Here is a 15,426-nt window from a genome sequence, read left to right as displayed (position 1 = left end):
ACAATCAATATTTACATGTCAAAATGTCCCACTATTGTATGCAGTGTTGTAGTTCTGTCAGTTCCAGAATAGTAAAGAGACAAGGTAGGTGAAATAATATCTTTTATTGAATCAGCTTCTGTTGGTGAGAGAGACAAGCTTTTGAGCTTACACAGAGCTCTTCTTGTGGTCTGGGAAACTTTATCAATCCCCATTCTGAAAGGAAACCTACACAACACTTTCAAAAGACGAGCCAGGGGCTTAAATTCATAACTTTGCTAGACGCTAAAAATCATGGACTGAGCAGAGACACTGGATTTATGACTTACTACAACAATCTATAAGCCACTAAAAACCATCCCTGCCCAACTGCTTCCCCTCTGCCCCTTTTTGTTCCTCCTTATGACTGGAAGGATGTTCACCTGGAATGGTCCCTTGAAATATGAGTTCACTACTTGTGCTAAACAATCTATTCCACTTGGTATTTAGCTGTTATATTCTGATTAAGGTCATGTCTACACTACAAAATTAATGACAGGTTTCAGAGTAGCAGCTGTGTTAGTCTGTATCCGCAAAAAGAACAGGAGTACTTGTGGCACCTTAGAGACTAACAAATGTATTTGAGCATAAGCTTTCGTGGGCTACAGCCCACTTCATCAGTAGCCCATGAAAGCTTATGCTCAAATACATTTGTTAGTCTCTAAGGTGCCACAAGTACTCCTACTACAAAATTAAGTTGACCTAACTTACATCGGCATACAGGCACCGCAGTAATTACATTGCTTGGGTGTGTCTACACTTGGCTCCTTGTGTCGGTGGTGCACGTCCTCACCAGGAGTGCTTGTATCGACCATACTGTCAGTGTGGGACAGCTCCTGAAAGCCAGAAACAATCGATGTAAGTAATGTAGTGTCTACACTGACACAGTGTTGACCTAAACACATCAGCCTCGACTCTACGCTGCTCGTGGAGGTGGAGTTAAGTTGGTGTAGTGGGGCAGTTACATTGTCTGGAGCAAAATTTAAGTGTAGATGCTTCCATAGTTAGGTCAACATAAGCTGCCTTGCACTGACCTAACTCTGTAATGTAGATCAGACCTAAATTTCCCAGACCTGAAGAAGAGCTCTGTGAAAGCTTGTCTCTCACACCAGCAGACGTTGGTCCAATAAAAGATATTACCTCACCCTCCTTGTTTCTAAAATGACCCACATCACACTTATAAATAGCCCTGGGTTCAAAAAGAGAGGCTATGTTTAGAAAATCCAGCTCTGAAAACTGAAATGTTTGTGATGTATTAGTCCCCCTTGTCCATTACATACTTTCAGTGATGCAATATACAGTATGCAAAGAGTTCAGTATAACTCTTAATTATTTGTCCGATAGGATATTCCCTTTATTCTGGCCTGTCAATAGCTAATGTTTGAGTCTCAACTGGGAAAAAATTGATTGGTTTTGTGATCAAAGAAAATGACAGGATATCAGGAGATCTGAGTTCTAATTGCAGCTCTGCCACATACATGTGTGACCTTGGTTGAGCAAATCACAACTTTTCAGTCTCAATCTTCTTGTGTAGAAGACGTGGATAATGATTCCTATCTACGTCATACCTTAGTTCACCTTAGTGGCAATCAACTGCAATGGCGATGAGTGCAGGATGGTTAAAAGGGCCATTCTGCTGATACAAAATGGCATAGAAAATGGAAGAAGGAAAGAAGTGCTGAAGTTTGTGCCTATGACCACTACGCTTCTTTAAAGAAGATCAAGCATATGCTCCCAACTAGTATGAGCTGCCTGGGATCCTGACCGCCAGCCAGCCCCAACTTTAACATTGGCCACCAACTAGCCTCAATCCTATAACCCTGTGCCAGTTGTGGCATGCCAGCAGGAACATGTGGATTCCTTTCCTAGTTTTCTCCTGAGTGCCCTGTAAGCCTTCTGACTACCACATGAATGCATGGAGGAGAAGGAGAAAAGAGGATATTTACATACAGTTGCCTTCTCCTTCCCATACAGGGTAGTCAACACAAGGCACAATTTGACCCTTGACAGGATATTCTACTAAAGGCGATGCCACTGTCTAAAAAAAGTCTAGTGTCGCCTATCAGAACACTGTTTTTTAGATCTGGCTTGCTGCTAGCATAGCAAGTCAAAGTAGATCAATCTTGATGTTGGAGAGCATTTATACTGAGGTTGGTAATACATAAAGAAAAAAAATGGAGCTGCATGGGAAGGAACTATGAATAAAAGAGGACTTTATAAGATCTACCTTATGACAGTCACCTCCAGGGATAACTTCTTGAATATATACCAAGGGACCTTCATTTCTGTTAATTCCTCCCACAATGTTCAAGCCCAGGCCTGTTCCCTTGGAAACAGTGATAATCTGAAATGCACTATCACTAGGAGGAAAAAAAAAAAAAAAAAGAAGAAAATTAGCATTAAAAGGTCAGTTACACAGTCTGTGGAGCTTGAAAAAAGCAGCAATGAAGACCCATGTGCAATATTTCTCTTGCTGGTTTCACATAAGTGTTGCAACAATTAATTTGCCATAAATGGCAGACATTTAATCAGGAGATTCATACAGTCCACATGCTACTCAATACAAAATTACTAATTTCAATTCTAATTTAAGCAATTACAAATAGGATGTCAAGTTAAACTAAGCATTAAAGCAGTGCTATACACACTGATAGAATTAAAATGTGTCTAATTCTCTATTTCATTAGAGACATAACCATATTTCTAGGGATCTGAAAATAATCATAAAAATGCATTCAACTGGAAAGTTTCACGTCACCTTTCTCTTTTTAAAATCACTTTAAATAAAAGTATTTTGTGTTCTTGTGTAAATCTAACTGCAAGGCTGTCTTGCTGTGTGTCTATTCCATCTAAAGTCCCCTCCCCCACCCATGATGGGGTGTCCACTCCACATAAGGCCAGAAGGGGTTAAGGTAGCTAGGTAGGCCAATTAACTGCCTGGGCTGCACCTGGAGGAGCAACCAGGGAACAGTTATTAATTAGACCTGAGGCTCAGATGGACAGGAACAGGAGGGACCTGTATAAAGTCCAGGAGCTAAGAGCGGAAAGGGGACTGCAGGGGGTAGTCTGCAGTCACTCCCTGGGAGGAGGGAGTTTGCACTGGAGAGCCAGAAAGGCAGGAAAGCTCAGGGGAAAAGCAGCAAGGTGTGGGATAGGGCAGACCTTGGCTGCTGAGCTGGAACCCAGAGTAGAGGGCTGGACCGGGTTCATAGACAAGGCAGTGGATAGTGGTCTGCTTGGGACAATTCGTGCTGGAAGGCTTTAATGTCCCGGAAGGGGAAAACATATCAGAGGGCTAAGTCATAAAGAGGAAGCAGGAGGTCCTGGAGCCTGCAGATTCAGAGAGAGAGGTGTGCAACCACTGGAAGGGGCATTGACCCGGCACAGCTAATTCCCAGAACTGCCAGGAGGTGGTGCTGTCACACCATCCACAAAACTGTTATAGCATTTTTACTGCTTACTGTTTTCCAGAAACTTGGTATACATATTTTTCAACTGCCTCAGTTCAACACAAGCATTTTTATAAATCTGTTTATATAGACGTTAAGACAGAACTTGTTTCAAAAAGTTGTTAGACAAAAGTACTGGGAGTTAGGACTCCTGGATTCTAGCCCTGGTTCTGCCACTGACTCACAGTGTGACCTTGGATAAGTTGGCCAAAATTTTCAAACCTGGATGTCTGAAGTGAAGCAGCAAAATAAGTATGGCATGACATTCCAAGGTGCTGAGCTTGTGAATTTAGGACATGTATGCCATGCCTACCTTTCTAGCTTCTAGTGACTTCATCTGAATATTTTCATGTTTTTCTCTTTTTTGGCTTTTTAAAAAATTATTATTATTGGATTGGCAGCCCTCCTGCAGTGTTTGCAACCCACGCATTGTGACAATCTGCTAGTGTACGTGAATCAGAACCAAAAACTAACTAGGAGCTGGGTAGAAATGACTGTAAACCTGATCAGCCTAATTTCACCAAAATGAACAAAACACAAAAAACTAAACAAATGGCCCAAAATGGCCAAAATAAGTTGGTTTTAAAAATTCTTTCAGTTTTAACAGTCAACGGTGTTATTAGTAACATGATTTTTAAAAATACAATCTTTGTAGCCCTTTAGTGAGCGCCACCCAAAATATTCATGAGCACCTAAACACAACTACTTTTGACCAAGGAAGTTCAGAGAAGATAGCTAGAGTCAGTTTCAGGAATTACTTTGTGAGTTGCGGGGATGTGGTGGTAACAGAATTATTTCCATTGTAGCTGATGACAATATCTTTTGGACGCAGAAGCTGAGGACTTTGTGACCTTGAGGATGATCCAGAAGAAAGGCTGTCAACAGGTTTTCCTTAAAGAAAGAAATAGTGAGAAAAGAGAAATAAAAACCACATTCAGGGAAGGCAAAGTGTTTCATTGACATGTAACATCAATTTCTGCGAGTCTTGCTCAGGCAAATAGTTCAGTATATGTCAGGAAGAGGAACGTGCTTTTTCCCCATGAACTTAAGCTAATAAACTGTTCTAGTTCTGGTAAACTGAATCATTATGACCAAGTCTTTTATTATTAATTTTGATATTGAATATAATAAAAGTGTCTCTGGTATTGAGTGTTTTTCCAAGCAAGCATTTTAGACTTCTGAGCAATATCCAGCTTGTCCCGAGATCCAGCATTTTGGAAGTCTTGTCAGCCATATCCAGCCTTCTGGATAATAGGAAAAGATTGGGAGGGAATGAGTGTGATCTGACCCCCTCCTTTTGGCTCTAGGAAGGCAATATTTAGCACCTGGGTTCATTTTATAACATGTGCACTTGATTTGAAAAATCAGAATAATAGGACGCTGGAGTTGAGAGCAGATACAATACACTGTATCAGCTGCTGAAAATAACTTATCCTTGCAGTGCTGGATTTATCCCCTCTGCCCCCTCATACTCCAAAATCAACAGCTCAGGTGTTTCACCCCACTTTCCCAGTCCTTCATTCCTTCCATCCTTAGAGAGGAGCCCATAAAAGAAATCTTTTGTCAAAAGGACAAACACACCCACAAAGAAGCCTGAGGCTACACAGCTTCAGAGTGGAAGCTAAGTCAAGCACTCAGGTTTTCAGAAACAGACATCACTTGCTGACATGTGAAGACTGGCCCTTCAAATGAAAAGAGTGAGTGAAGCAAAATAATCTTATATCTACCTTTCTTAAAGAGGAAGGTAGATGAAGTATATAAATCATCCTTACCAGTGCAGCAACCCCAAATGGAGTGTGAAGAGTTACAATCTCTCGGGTATCAACACTTTGCAATGTTAACACACCTTTCATCAGAGAATTTCATAACATTTTATAAACCATTCATTAATTAAAACCCTTTGAGGTAGGTGACACAATATAGATGGGGAAATAGACATGGAGAAGTTAAGTGACTTGCCCAAAATCACAAAGTGAGTTAATGCTCAAGTAATGAATGAACATAGGAGTCCTGCCAGACTCCTAGTTGCCTGCTCTACTCACTAAACCATACCCCCCGTCCCACCCCTCCACCCTACATCTTTGAAGTGCTGGTTTACATTTCATACAAGGATGACTATAGCGTTCTCCAACATTATTTCAGGCTATCAAGCATTCTCTACTACTTCCTTATAGCGCAAAATGTAGAAATATTCAATGCCTCACCACTTAGTTGTGTTGGTGAACATCTTGCAGAGCCTGTGTTACTGCATGATCCATATTTATCCATCAGGTCTAGAAATTCTTTCCTATAATAATTAAAAATACCTTTGTTTTTTATTTGACTTCAGTTACAAATGCACCCTTGGAGACCATGTAGGCTGCCACTTGTTTAGAATGTGTCTCTCACATTTTCCTCTGAACACCCAATTTCCCCAGACCACAGTGTGAGTGTACTAAAGGTCAGATGGCTCAACATCAGATGAAAAATGACGTTTTTGTCAGATATAAAAATACTGAGAACAGATAAATGACAGAGTAGCACGATATTGAAGGCCAAGCACAGAGGCTGATGACAGTCTATAAATAAGATGGGCTGGTTACCACAAGGTACAGAGGTTTAATTACTAGCTCTATTCACCCTGGTTTGCAAGTGCCTCTGAAGCGGCTCAACAGTGACCCCTCTAGATGATGAGAGAGTGGTACTGCTTGATTCCAAAAGTAGTTATTCACTAACAGAAATTCTATGCATAGCACAAGGGTAGAAAGCTTTTGTTCTAGCTTTGTTATTTATTCTGAGACACAATATTTGATACATAATAGAAAGATGAAAAGCACCTGGAACCTGTTTTTGCTTTTCCTACACAATAATAAATCAGATTTCTTTCATAGGATTTACATACATCTGAATTCTCTCATGTCTATTCAGGGATTCAACATTATGAAGACAGCCTTTTCTTTGCTTGCTCCACCGGAAAAGCCAGTGAGCTCCTATTAGCTTTTCTGATTGTTGCTTTCAACATTTTGTCTGATCAAGTGCACTACTTTGAAACATGAAATGTGACCATGTCTATTTTTCTGTCATAACAGAGCAAGCTGGCAGAGAAAGACTAGTGTTGCTTTTTCCTCCTCGACCACCTTCTAACATGTCCAAAGAAGCACAGCCACTTCACCCAAGTGGTCAAATGACTCATTGGCTTCCATTTGTTTCAGGATCCAGTTAAAGTTGCACTGGGTAATTTAAAACCCTTCTGTGGACTCCTTCTACCACCACTCAGGACTCATACCCCACATTACTTTCCTTTCTGCTCATCCAGCACGCCTTTCTTCTCTACCCCACCATATAACCTTGCTACCAATGGTTAAAGACCCTTTTCCACAGCAGCTCCTGACCTAGGCAAATGTTTTTATCCCTCCCTCTAATTCCAAATATTAGCTGAATAACTTTCTCCCTTGCACATACCTCTTCAGTTTCTTTCTCCCGCAATTTTTTTACCTCTGCAACTGAATTAATTCTGTAGAGTACTGCAGGATGCAAGTTGTACAAAAGACCCCACAGGAAAGGTAGCGGTTTTCTACAATATTATATTAGCAACTGAAATGTCTTATTCAGCAAGTAGTCTAATTTAATAAATAGCTTACACAGTCCAACAAAGGATGAGAACACAAGAGGGAGAGTTGACACTGCATTTGGAACTAAAGTGTGATAGAGTCTTCTTTACATCTAGAATTTAGGTAGCATCAGAAATCCTTCTATGGCCTTGTTTCAGGGCTGTTGTGCACCAAAAAGAAAGAAAACATTCCCTGAGACACAGATTTGACCACACAGTCACCATCAATGGGTAGAAATTGTTTGTAGGGCTTTCAGGATTCAAACTGACACCAATTTTCTAACAGTCTTCAGCGACCTTTGTCCCATGCAGTTGTACAAGCAGAATATTCAAAAAAAATTTGGCAAGTAGAAATCACACAAGATAGATCTTATGTTTCCACAGAGCTCTCTGTCTTGGTTTCCGGTCAGCACAACCAATTTACCTCTCTCTTCTGAAAGAAACATACCTTTATTTGAAGGTGCTGGGCCTTAATAGACTGAGCTGCAGGTAACTTCCTAACTCCCTGAGCCACCTCTGAACACTGACCAGGAATTCATAGATTCATAAATTCCAAGGCCAGAAGGGACCATTGTGATCATCTAGTCCAGGGGTCAGCAACGTTTGCCACGCGGCTCGCCAGGGTAAGCACCCTAGCAGGCCGGGCCAGTTTATTTACCTGCTGACGCAGCAGGTTTGGCCGATCGCGGCCCCCACTGGCCGCGGTTTGCCGTCCCGGGCCAATGGGGGTGGTGGGAAGCCGCGGCCAGCACATCTCTCGCCCGTGCCGCTTCCCGCCGCCCCCATTGAGGGGTTCTGTGAACCATGAACACCAGAAAACTAATATCACAAAATTAGGGTGGAAGTAACATAAATGGCCAGACTGTGATATCAGTTAAATCAGCATAACTCCAGAGTAATTCTACTGACTACACAGGGGCAACTCAAAATCACAGTTTGGTACATTGCTTAATAGCAATACAAATATACTTATTTAACTGGTGCTTATCTACCACCAGGTTCTAGTCACATACACAAAAACTTATGTATAAATGAAGTATTTAACATAATATATATGTACAGTGGTAGGAAATTAACTGAGAGTTCTATAAGGGAGTGAGGACACATTTAGAATAGCTAGTGGAGATCTTGTCACTGGACAAACCACCCGAATGATAAAGGGGCTCATGGATTTTAATTATTCAAGAAGGTTAGAGGAACTAGGTCAGTATGCTTTGGATAAAAGCAGATTAAGAGTGAACTTCAGAGATATCTAAAACAGTCTGAAGAAGAGAGAGAGAGGATAGAAGCTACAAAGCCATTTGAACTACTGTCAAATACAGGAATAAAGAGGCACAAGCATAAGATTAAGAAAGGCCATGCTCTAAAGGAATTTAGGTGGACTTCCTTTACATAGAGGGCAGTTAATAAATGGAAGCGCCTAGGAAAGGCAACAAGAGTGGCAAATCTTCAATGATTTTCAAATATAGTTACATAAATATTTGGAGGAAACAGGGGGGGATAGACCTGGATGGGCTTCCTGGCTTCTTTCCATCCCAACATTTCCTATGCCAATGTCGGTTTATATGATTATCTGTAGATAACAAGATTAAAGGGATATTTTAGTGTAACTGTCCTTATACTGTAAGAATTTTGGACTATCTGCCGCACTGAATAGTTTAACCTACTTATCTCAACTAATTCAGAGCTCGTAAGTAAGAGATTGAAAAGCCAATTCTGAAAAAAATACAACTGCAAGGGCTTTATTTTCAGATGCATGGCACTAGTTAAAGTTGTTCTACTGTCAAATACTATTAATTTTTTTAATTCCACTTCTCTTATATTTTAAAGAGACAACAAATAGTCAGGAAATCATGCTTCTGATGACAGCAAATACTTTATAGTATTATTAATTGTACTGTGTAACATTTAGACTTTGTTCATGAAATATAAATGGGTCAGAACTTGCAGCCTTTACTAATGTGAATAGTCCTACTGAACTAACTGGGACTGATTGTTTGACTATGGTGAGCAGGATTAATATTTTGTTTGACTTATAGACCAGCTTTCATATATTCATGGAATGTAGACAGCATGGCCCTGAAAGTCAGATATAAATATATTGATACACTTTCAATTCACCACTACCATCATTCTTCATAGGCATCTTGGTATCATAGCTTGGGGTATACTACATGTGCATATGGGGGGGAAAGATAATAAAAACTCTGTATTATACTCTGACAAAATGAATTAGGCTATAAAAATGTTTAAGCAAAACACAAAAACAAATTACATTGTGGATATCTTATGACTAATCCCAAATGTATAAAACATCTGTATATTAACAAATGATGTATTTTAGTGAAAGTGTTGGGGTTTATTGAGGAAGAGGGATGCTGTAATGGTAATTTTTATATAAACATTTTAACTCTCTTACTTTGCTTCTTCATCTCTAGTAATCAGCAAAGACACGTGATTAGTCGCTGATGCCATTCGCAAAACGTCAACAGCTCTGGAAGGGGGAAAAAAAACAATTAAAAAAGTAAATCTCTCTCTTTTCACTGTTTGAATGCAAGAGCTCTGCATCCACTACACAGTATTAAATGGAAGAAAACTGAACAATTTCTTATCTTATCTTAACAGACAAATCATTTTGGAAATATGCCTTTGATACATCATTCCATTTAAGTCCTGGGTTATCATATGGCACAAAAAGTTTGTATGGGGTAGAAGTTGGCTTTTAATTTTGTACCGTTCCGCTCTGGTTTGTTATTTTTTAACCTGTACTATAGTAGTTTTATTTGGGGGGGAGAAGGTTATTTTTAATATAAATCCTAACTCTACTACTGTTGGGGGCTTTATAGTGATAGTCAGTGTTTCCACCTCAGACCCTATATATCACACCTCATAAACAATACAGGCAACTTCTCTGCCTTAATTACCCCACCTGAGAGAACAAGAAGTGCCAATTATTAGCAATATATAACCAAATCACTTGCTTTAATGGATATCCAGCCAAATACCATGATAATTACAGTAATGTTAAATATTTTACTAGCTTAATAACTATTTTGATATGAATTTACACATACATTCTGCAACCTACACAACAACATGAAATCTCTTTAATTGGATCTTATGCAGGCAAAACTCCCATTAATGTCAATGATAGTTTTGTTGAGTAAAGACAGATATTGAGCTCTCTGGGACAATCTGCAGGTGCAACTCCATGGACTTGGTGCAGTTATACCCTTTTAATCAGTGTTTAATTTGGTCCAAAATCTTTGACTGTATAACACCAGTATTAGTTTCAGAGCAGCAGCCTTGTTAGTTTGTATCCATTTTTCCAAGCTCTAGATAAACATTTAGTCATCTTTATGAACATACCTTTCACTGGTTACACCAACTAAGTTTTCTCCGTTGACATCTAAAATTAGGTCTCCAGTGAGCAATCGGCCTGATAAAGAGATTAACAAAATGTAATGTAAAAGTCTACATGAATTAACAGGGAAAAATGGAAAATATACTCCTATTACTTTTGCTCCAATCTAATCTACTGTAAGAATGATTTTATCACCGTAGGCCCTGATCCTGCAAACATTAAAGCATGTGCTTAACTTTACTACCATGAGTAGTTCCATTGATCCTAACAGGACTACTCACACAATGTGCCTATTTGTAGGATTATGCTCCAAGGGTATGGAATTAGCGGTCAGCTGAGCTTTGAACTGATGACTACATGTAGGTTATAATATATAAATTAAATATTTTTGTGTTTCTTGATGTTTATAATAGTTTTTAAAACAGGTCTTAGTTCGAACCACTCAATTACTCTGTCTACATGAGTGTAGGAAATGTGTTTGCTGAGCGGTTTTAAATACAAACTTGAGTAAAGGTTGGTTTTTGTTTTTTTCCCCCCCAATGGCTAGCGTGGACAAGGCCAGACCAAGTTTAGAAACCTGGTTGGACCTAGTATACACTGGAATTTTCTCCCCAGTCTAAACTCTGTACAACACAGTTTAGTCCTTCTATATAAATCATCTAAAACACGATCATAAAACATTAATCTGAATTCATTAGAACAATGTATAAACACAGGACCTGATCCTGTGAGGTGCTGAATGTCCTTACCTCCCACTGAAGCCACTGGGAGTTGAGAGCTTTCAGCATCTCACAGTTTGGAAAGTTGACAATGTGGACAGATCGCAAACTGATTTCACACTGGCCTGATCTAGATTTGAATGGCTGTCCATTACTGTGACTCCTCCACATCCTCCCTTTGGAAAATGATGAATCTTTGCTGAACTAAACATTACTTTGTGTGTACAGACTGAAAATAAAATTTAAAAAGACCACTTGTTTTCTTGACAGCTTCCTGCGTAATGTAGGATTCTACAGAATACATAAAAGTCATTATTTACTATCTATTGCAGCCATCCCTCCTGGCAAAATTTTCTTTATGAAAATTCCATAGTCTTCTTCAGTTTGCTCCCGATAACCGCCAATAATTTTAACCCCTGTTGAAAAACAGATAAAAGCAAGAAACTGGTCATTCCCTCCATTGCACCAAACACATTCAGGCAAATATCACAACAGATTGAGAAACTTCAACTCCCACTGATATCAGTGTGAATTGCAAATGCCCAGCAGGTGCCCAGAACCTCTCAAGATTTCGCTCTGTAAATATGTAATCTAATTACCTAATCCATTTTGACAGTCAGAAAAAGTAATGCGGTGAACAGCTCGATTGATTCCATAAGGTCCCATAATAGTCCTAAAATAAATAAATAAAATCAGAGCTGCTGCACTTGGAGAAATATACATGCATACGAACTACAGCAGTTGCTATTATACTTCTAATTAAAAAAAAGCAAACGTTTTCTTCACTGGGTATTGTAAATACTGTGCAGATGAAAAAATGAAAATGATATGATCTGGCATTTGAATATCAAAAACAGATGGTAAAGTAGTACTATCTAAAATACAGTGGAGGTTTTGGGTTGTTGTTTTTTTGAGTCACAAATTCTGACCAAATTCTGAAGTCCTTACTCTGGATAACAGAAAAGAGGTTTAACAATAATAATAAAAACTGTGGTCCTATTTAGAACAGGACAGTTGGCAACGAGGAGACGATTCGTTAAAGTGTTTAAGTTGAAAATACCCATGGCTGGAGTGGTCTCCATAAAAATGTTTCCAAAGTTAAGTAAGGGGAGAGAGCACAACTCTCTAGACGTTCGTTAGGGGTGTTCTTCTTCCTATAATCTCTCTTTTTCCTCATCAAATAATATTCGTTCTCTCTTGATTTATGAAAGCCTCACTCTTAACTCCACCTCCAAACACAGAATGCCAGAGGTGAGAATAAGGGCAGACTGTCTGAGCTGTCAAACAGCAGAGGATTGTTTTTTTTAATGCTCTTGAAAATCACGATGTAAAGAATTAAGGGGAAAAAAAATCACAAAATAAAATGATAATCTTGGGACCTGAATGTATAATCCCAGAGAAAATATTTCCAAGGCTAATCTAACAACAAACAAAGCGTTAAAAATCTGGGTATAAATTGGTATTAGCTAACCAAGCATGATTTATCCATTTATACTTCCATTCAAATGCAGGCTATTGAAACAAATCCAAACTTGCATTACAAAAACACCCTCACTCAGTTGTTCAATTTTTAGGGAGGATCTGCCAGCCCCAACAAACAAGAAAGCAGCAGCACTGCTTAGGTTTTCTGGCATGCCATAAATAATGTTCTAAATTAGATGGTTACTTCTATTTTCTACATCATGACGGCAAAGTGAAACAGAACAACTACAATACACAAACAATGAAGAAAAAGAAGATCAAAGTGGAGGATGGACCCACTCAGAGCCTCCCATCCAGCACACAACCACTATACCACGCCATATGCTGGGTATTTCAGCCAGGGCTGGAGCTGGTGTCAGCGCAAGCTGCAGAGGAAAGGGGGAGGACAGGAGAATCCAGGTGCAAGGTAACATCCTGGAACATACTGGGGTGTATATATTCAATACAACACGCCAAATTCTGCTCTCTCATTTTTGCACAACAGAACTGAATCAATTCTGCTGTCAGGGGCCTCAGCATCTACACAACAGGAGGAATTATTAGCTTCATAGTGCCCATCATGCTGTCATATGCAAGATAAGTGGCATTGAGGTCTGTCTGCACTATCAAGGCACATATCCTTAAGTAACCTGAAAGCATTAGCTAAAAAAAATACCCACCAAGAGAGAAAAGAGAGCCAACCTAGTAGACAAGCAAGCTTTTCTCTGGTTTGTAGGTCCTTAAAACTTGCTAAATGGGCCTTTTACCCCAAGTCACAAGAAGGAACTAGAAAGCATTTTTTTTTTTTTTTTAAGAACTATGCCTCAGGTGCTCCTGAGAACTCACTTTCACCCCAGGATTTACTCTGTAAGCACAAACAAAATTACAAAACCTAATTAGTGTATTTTATCACGATCAGAAATGAAAATGTATTTATTTGTTGTAGTAATTTACTCTAGCGTTGCTGATTGAGAATTCATTTTTGTAAGCTGTGCACAATTGAGCAAAACTATGATTACATGGTGATAATTTGGGAAGCAGGAAACATTTATTCTGGAAGAAGACATTTTTATGACTCCTCTCAATTTTTCCCCCATACAGAATTTTTTTAATGGATTCATTAATTAATATCTGTAAAGGTCTTTGAAGGTGAAAAGTAATATATAAGGAAGGTGAGTAGTAATTATCATTTACAGGTCTGCCATAGATGTGTGTTTTTATCATTGAAAAGCTCAAAAACTTTCAACTCAGAGCATTTTTCCTTCTACATTCTCATCTTACGGCTTTTTGTACTAGTCACATATAGTATAATGCTCTGTAGTGCTCTCAAACACCTTTAATTGTAACAGAGCACCCACTGCTTCACAAATTGCAAAGCTAGAGACACTATGTATTTTATTTACTAAAAAATAAAGAAAAAGGAATAAATATCTGAGCTCAACTTCTTCTAAGTAATTGCTTCCAATACGCTAGAATAGCCACAAAGAACATTTACTTTCTCCTGATCTTTTAATGCTAATCCAAACATAGGCTGAAAGGTGGTGGATCTGGTTATGTCAATAAACAGGTCTTTGGTTTATAAATAACTTAATTAACAAGAAGAAGCCTGGAATATTATTAAAGTCAATTTCACCACAATAATAATTTTTTAAATATTCGCATATAAAAATGCAAGAACAAACTTTGGAGTTCAATCCTGAAGTTCCTATGCAAGGGAATTTTGTTTCCATAAGGATTTACAGGATTGGAATTTAGGCTAACTTTTCAGTATTGAAAGGAAACAGTGTAACCATCAAGAATAACAGAGCCTAAGACACACATTGCAGCACTATAAAATAATAAAGAATAATCTAACTTCGGTATGGGACACTTCCAATAAAAATAATCTTTTAAATATCTAACAGCAAACTGAATACTGGAAACTTCTTTTCAAAAGAGTTATATGCTCTACAAGAAGATGCTGCTGCAGTGAAAAGAATATACACGAGGATAAGACACAACCCTCTACAGGGAGGAGAATAAGATGTCACTAAAATTATATATATATATATAATGCCATCTGCAAATCTATATTATGTAAGACTGAGATTCAAGAACAGCACAAACTATGAATTAACATTAGGGAATTAAATTGTTTCTGTATTACTTTCACTAAAAATTACCCAAACTATTCTGTGGCTATGTGGTACTGAAACCATGGTAACACAATGGATACAAATACTAAACTTATTAAGTCGCCCTGAGGTAGGTAAAATATAGGGGAAGGTTGGAATGGAAATGATTGCTCATAAAATTCTGAAAAAAAAAAAAAACTGCTGGCAATTCAAAATACAATAATTACAAATCAGATTGGATGAATTACTTTGTAGAGTATTAATTATGGCTGTCATTTTAATATGATATTTAATTGATTGCCAATTCTGAACACAATCTTTGCAATTAACATACCACAAGAGTCTCAGCAATGCATGAATTTTAAAATGACTTTGTGACTCAAAAAATCTAAGATTTTCAAAAGTTCTCAAGTGACCTAGAAGTACAAGAATTACTGACTTTCAATATGACTTTCAGCATCACTTATGGCCAGATCCTTAACTTGTGTAAATTGTCATGACTCTACTAAGGCCTGGTCTACACTAGGCGTTTATGTCGAAGTTAGCGCCATTACATCGAATTAACCCTGCACCCGTCCACACTGCGATGCTATTTAGTTCGACATAGAGGTCTCTTTAATTCGACTTCTGTACTCCTCCCCGACGAGGGGAGTAGTGCTAAATTCGACATGGCCATGTCGAATTAGGCTAGGTGTGGATGGAAATCGACGCT

The 15,426-nt window shown here is 38.6% G+C and overlaps 1 protein-coding gene across 5 annotated transcripts in view; it reads right to left on the bottom strand.

Annotated features, from left to right (window-relative positions):
• Positions 1–15,426, bottom strand: part of STXBP4 (syntaxin binding protein 4) — a 126,342-nt gene that overhangs the window by 98,517 nt on the left and 12,399 nt on the right. For 4 of the 5 annotated variants that reach the window (XM_034789696.1, XM_034789700.1, XM_034789697.1 and 1 more), the window contains exons 3-9: positions 11,739–11,812; positions 11,460–11,555; positions 10,426–10,495; positions 9,476–9,550; positions 5,672–5,754; positions 4,226–4,358; positions 2,246–2,378 (exon numbers count right to left, since the gene is read on the bottom strand). In XM_034789696.1, coding sequence (XP_034645587.1) covers positions 2,246–2,378; positions 4,226–4,358; positions 5,672–5,754; positions 9,476–9,550; positions 10,426–10,495; positions 11,460–11,555; positions 11,739–11,812 — 664 coding nt within the window. Of the gene's footprint in view, positions 1–2,245; positions 2,379–4,225; positions 4,359–5,671; positions 5,755–7,087; positions 7,170–9,475; positions 9,551–10,425; positions 10,496–11,459; positions 11,556–11,738; positions 11,813–15,426 lie in introns of those variants that run through there. The other variant, XM_034789701.1, reaches the window with a different exon arrangement.

Source organism: Trachemys scripta, chromosome 14 (genome assembly GCF_013100865.1).
Source record: "Trachemys scripta elegans isolate TJP31775 chromosome 14, CAS_Tse_1.0, whole genome shotgun sequence".
NCBI classification, from domain to species: Eukaryota; Metazoa; Chordata; order Testudines; family Emydidae; genus Trachemys; species Trachemys scripta.
This window is presented reverse-complemented; position numbering and strand designations above follow the sequence as displayed.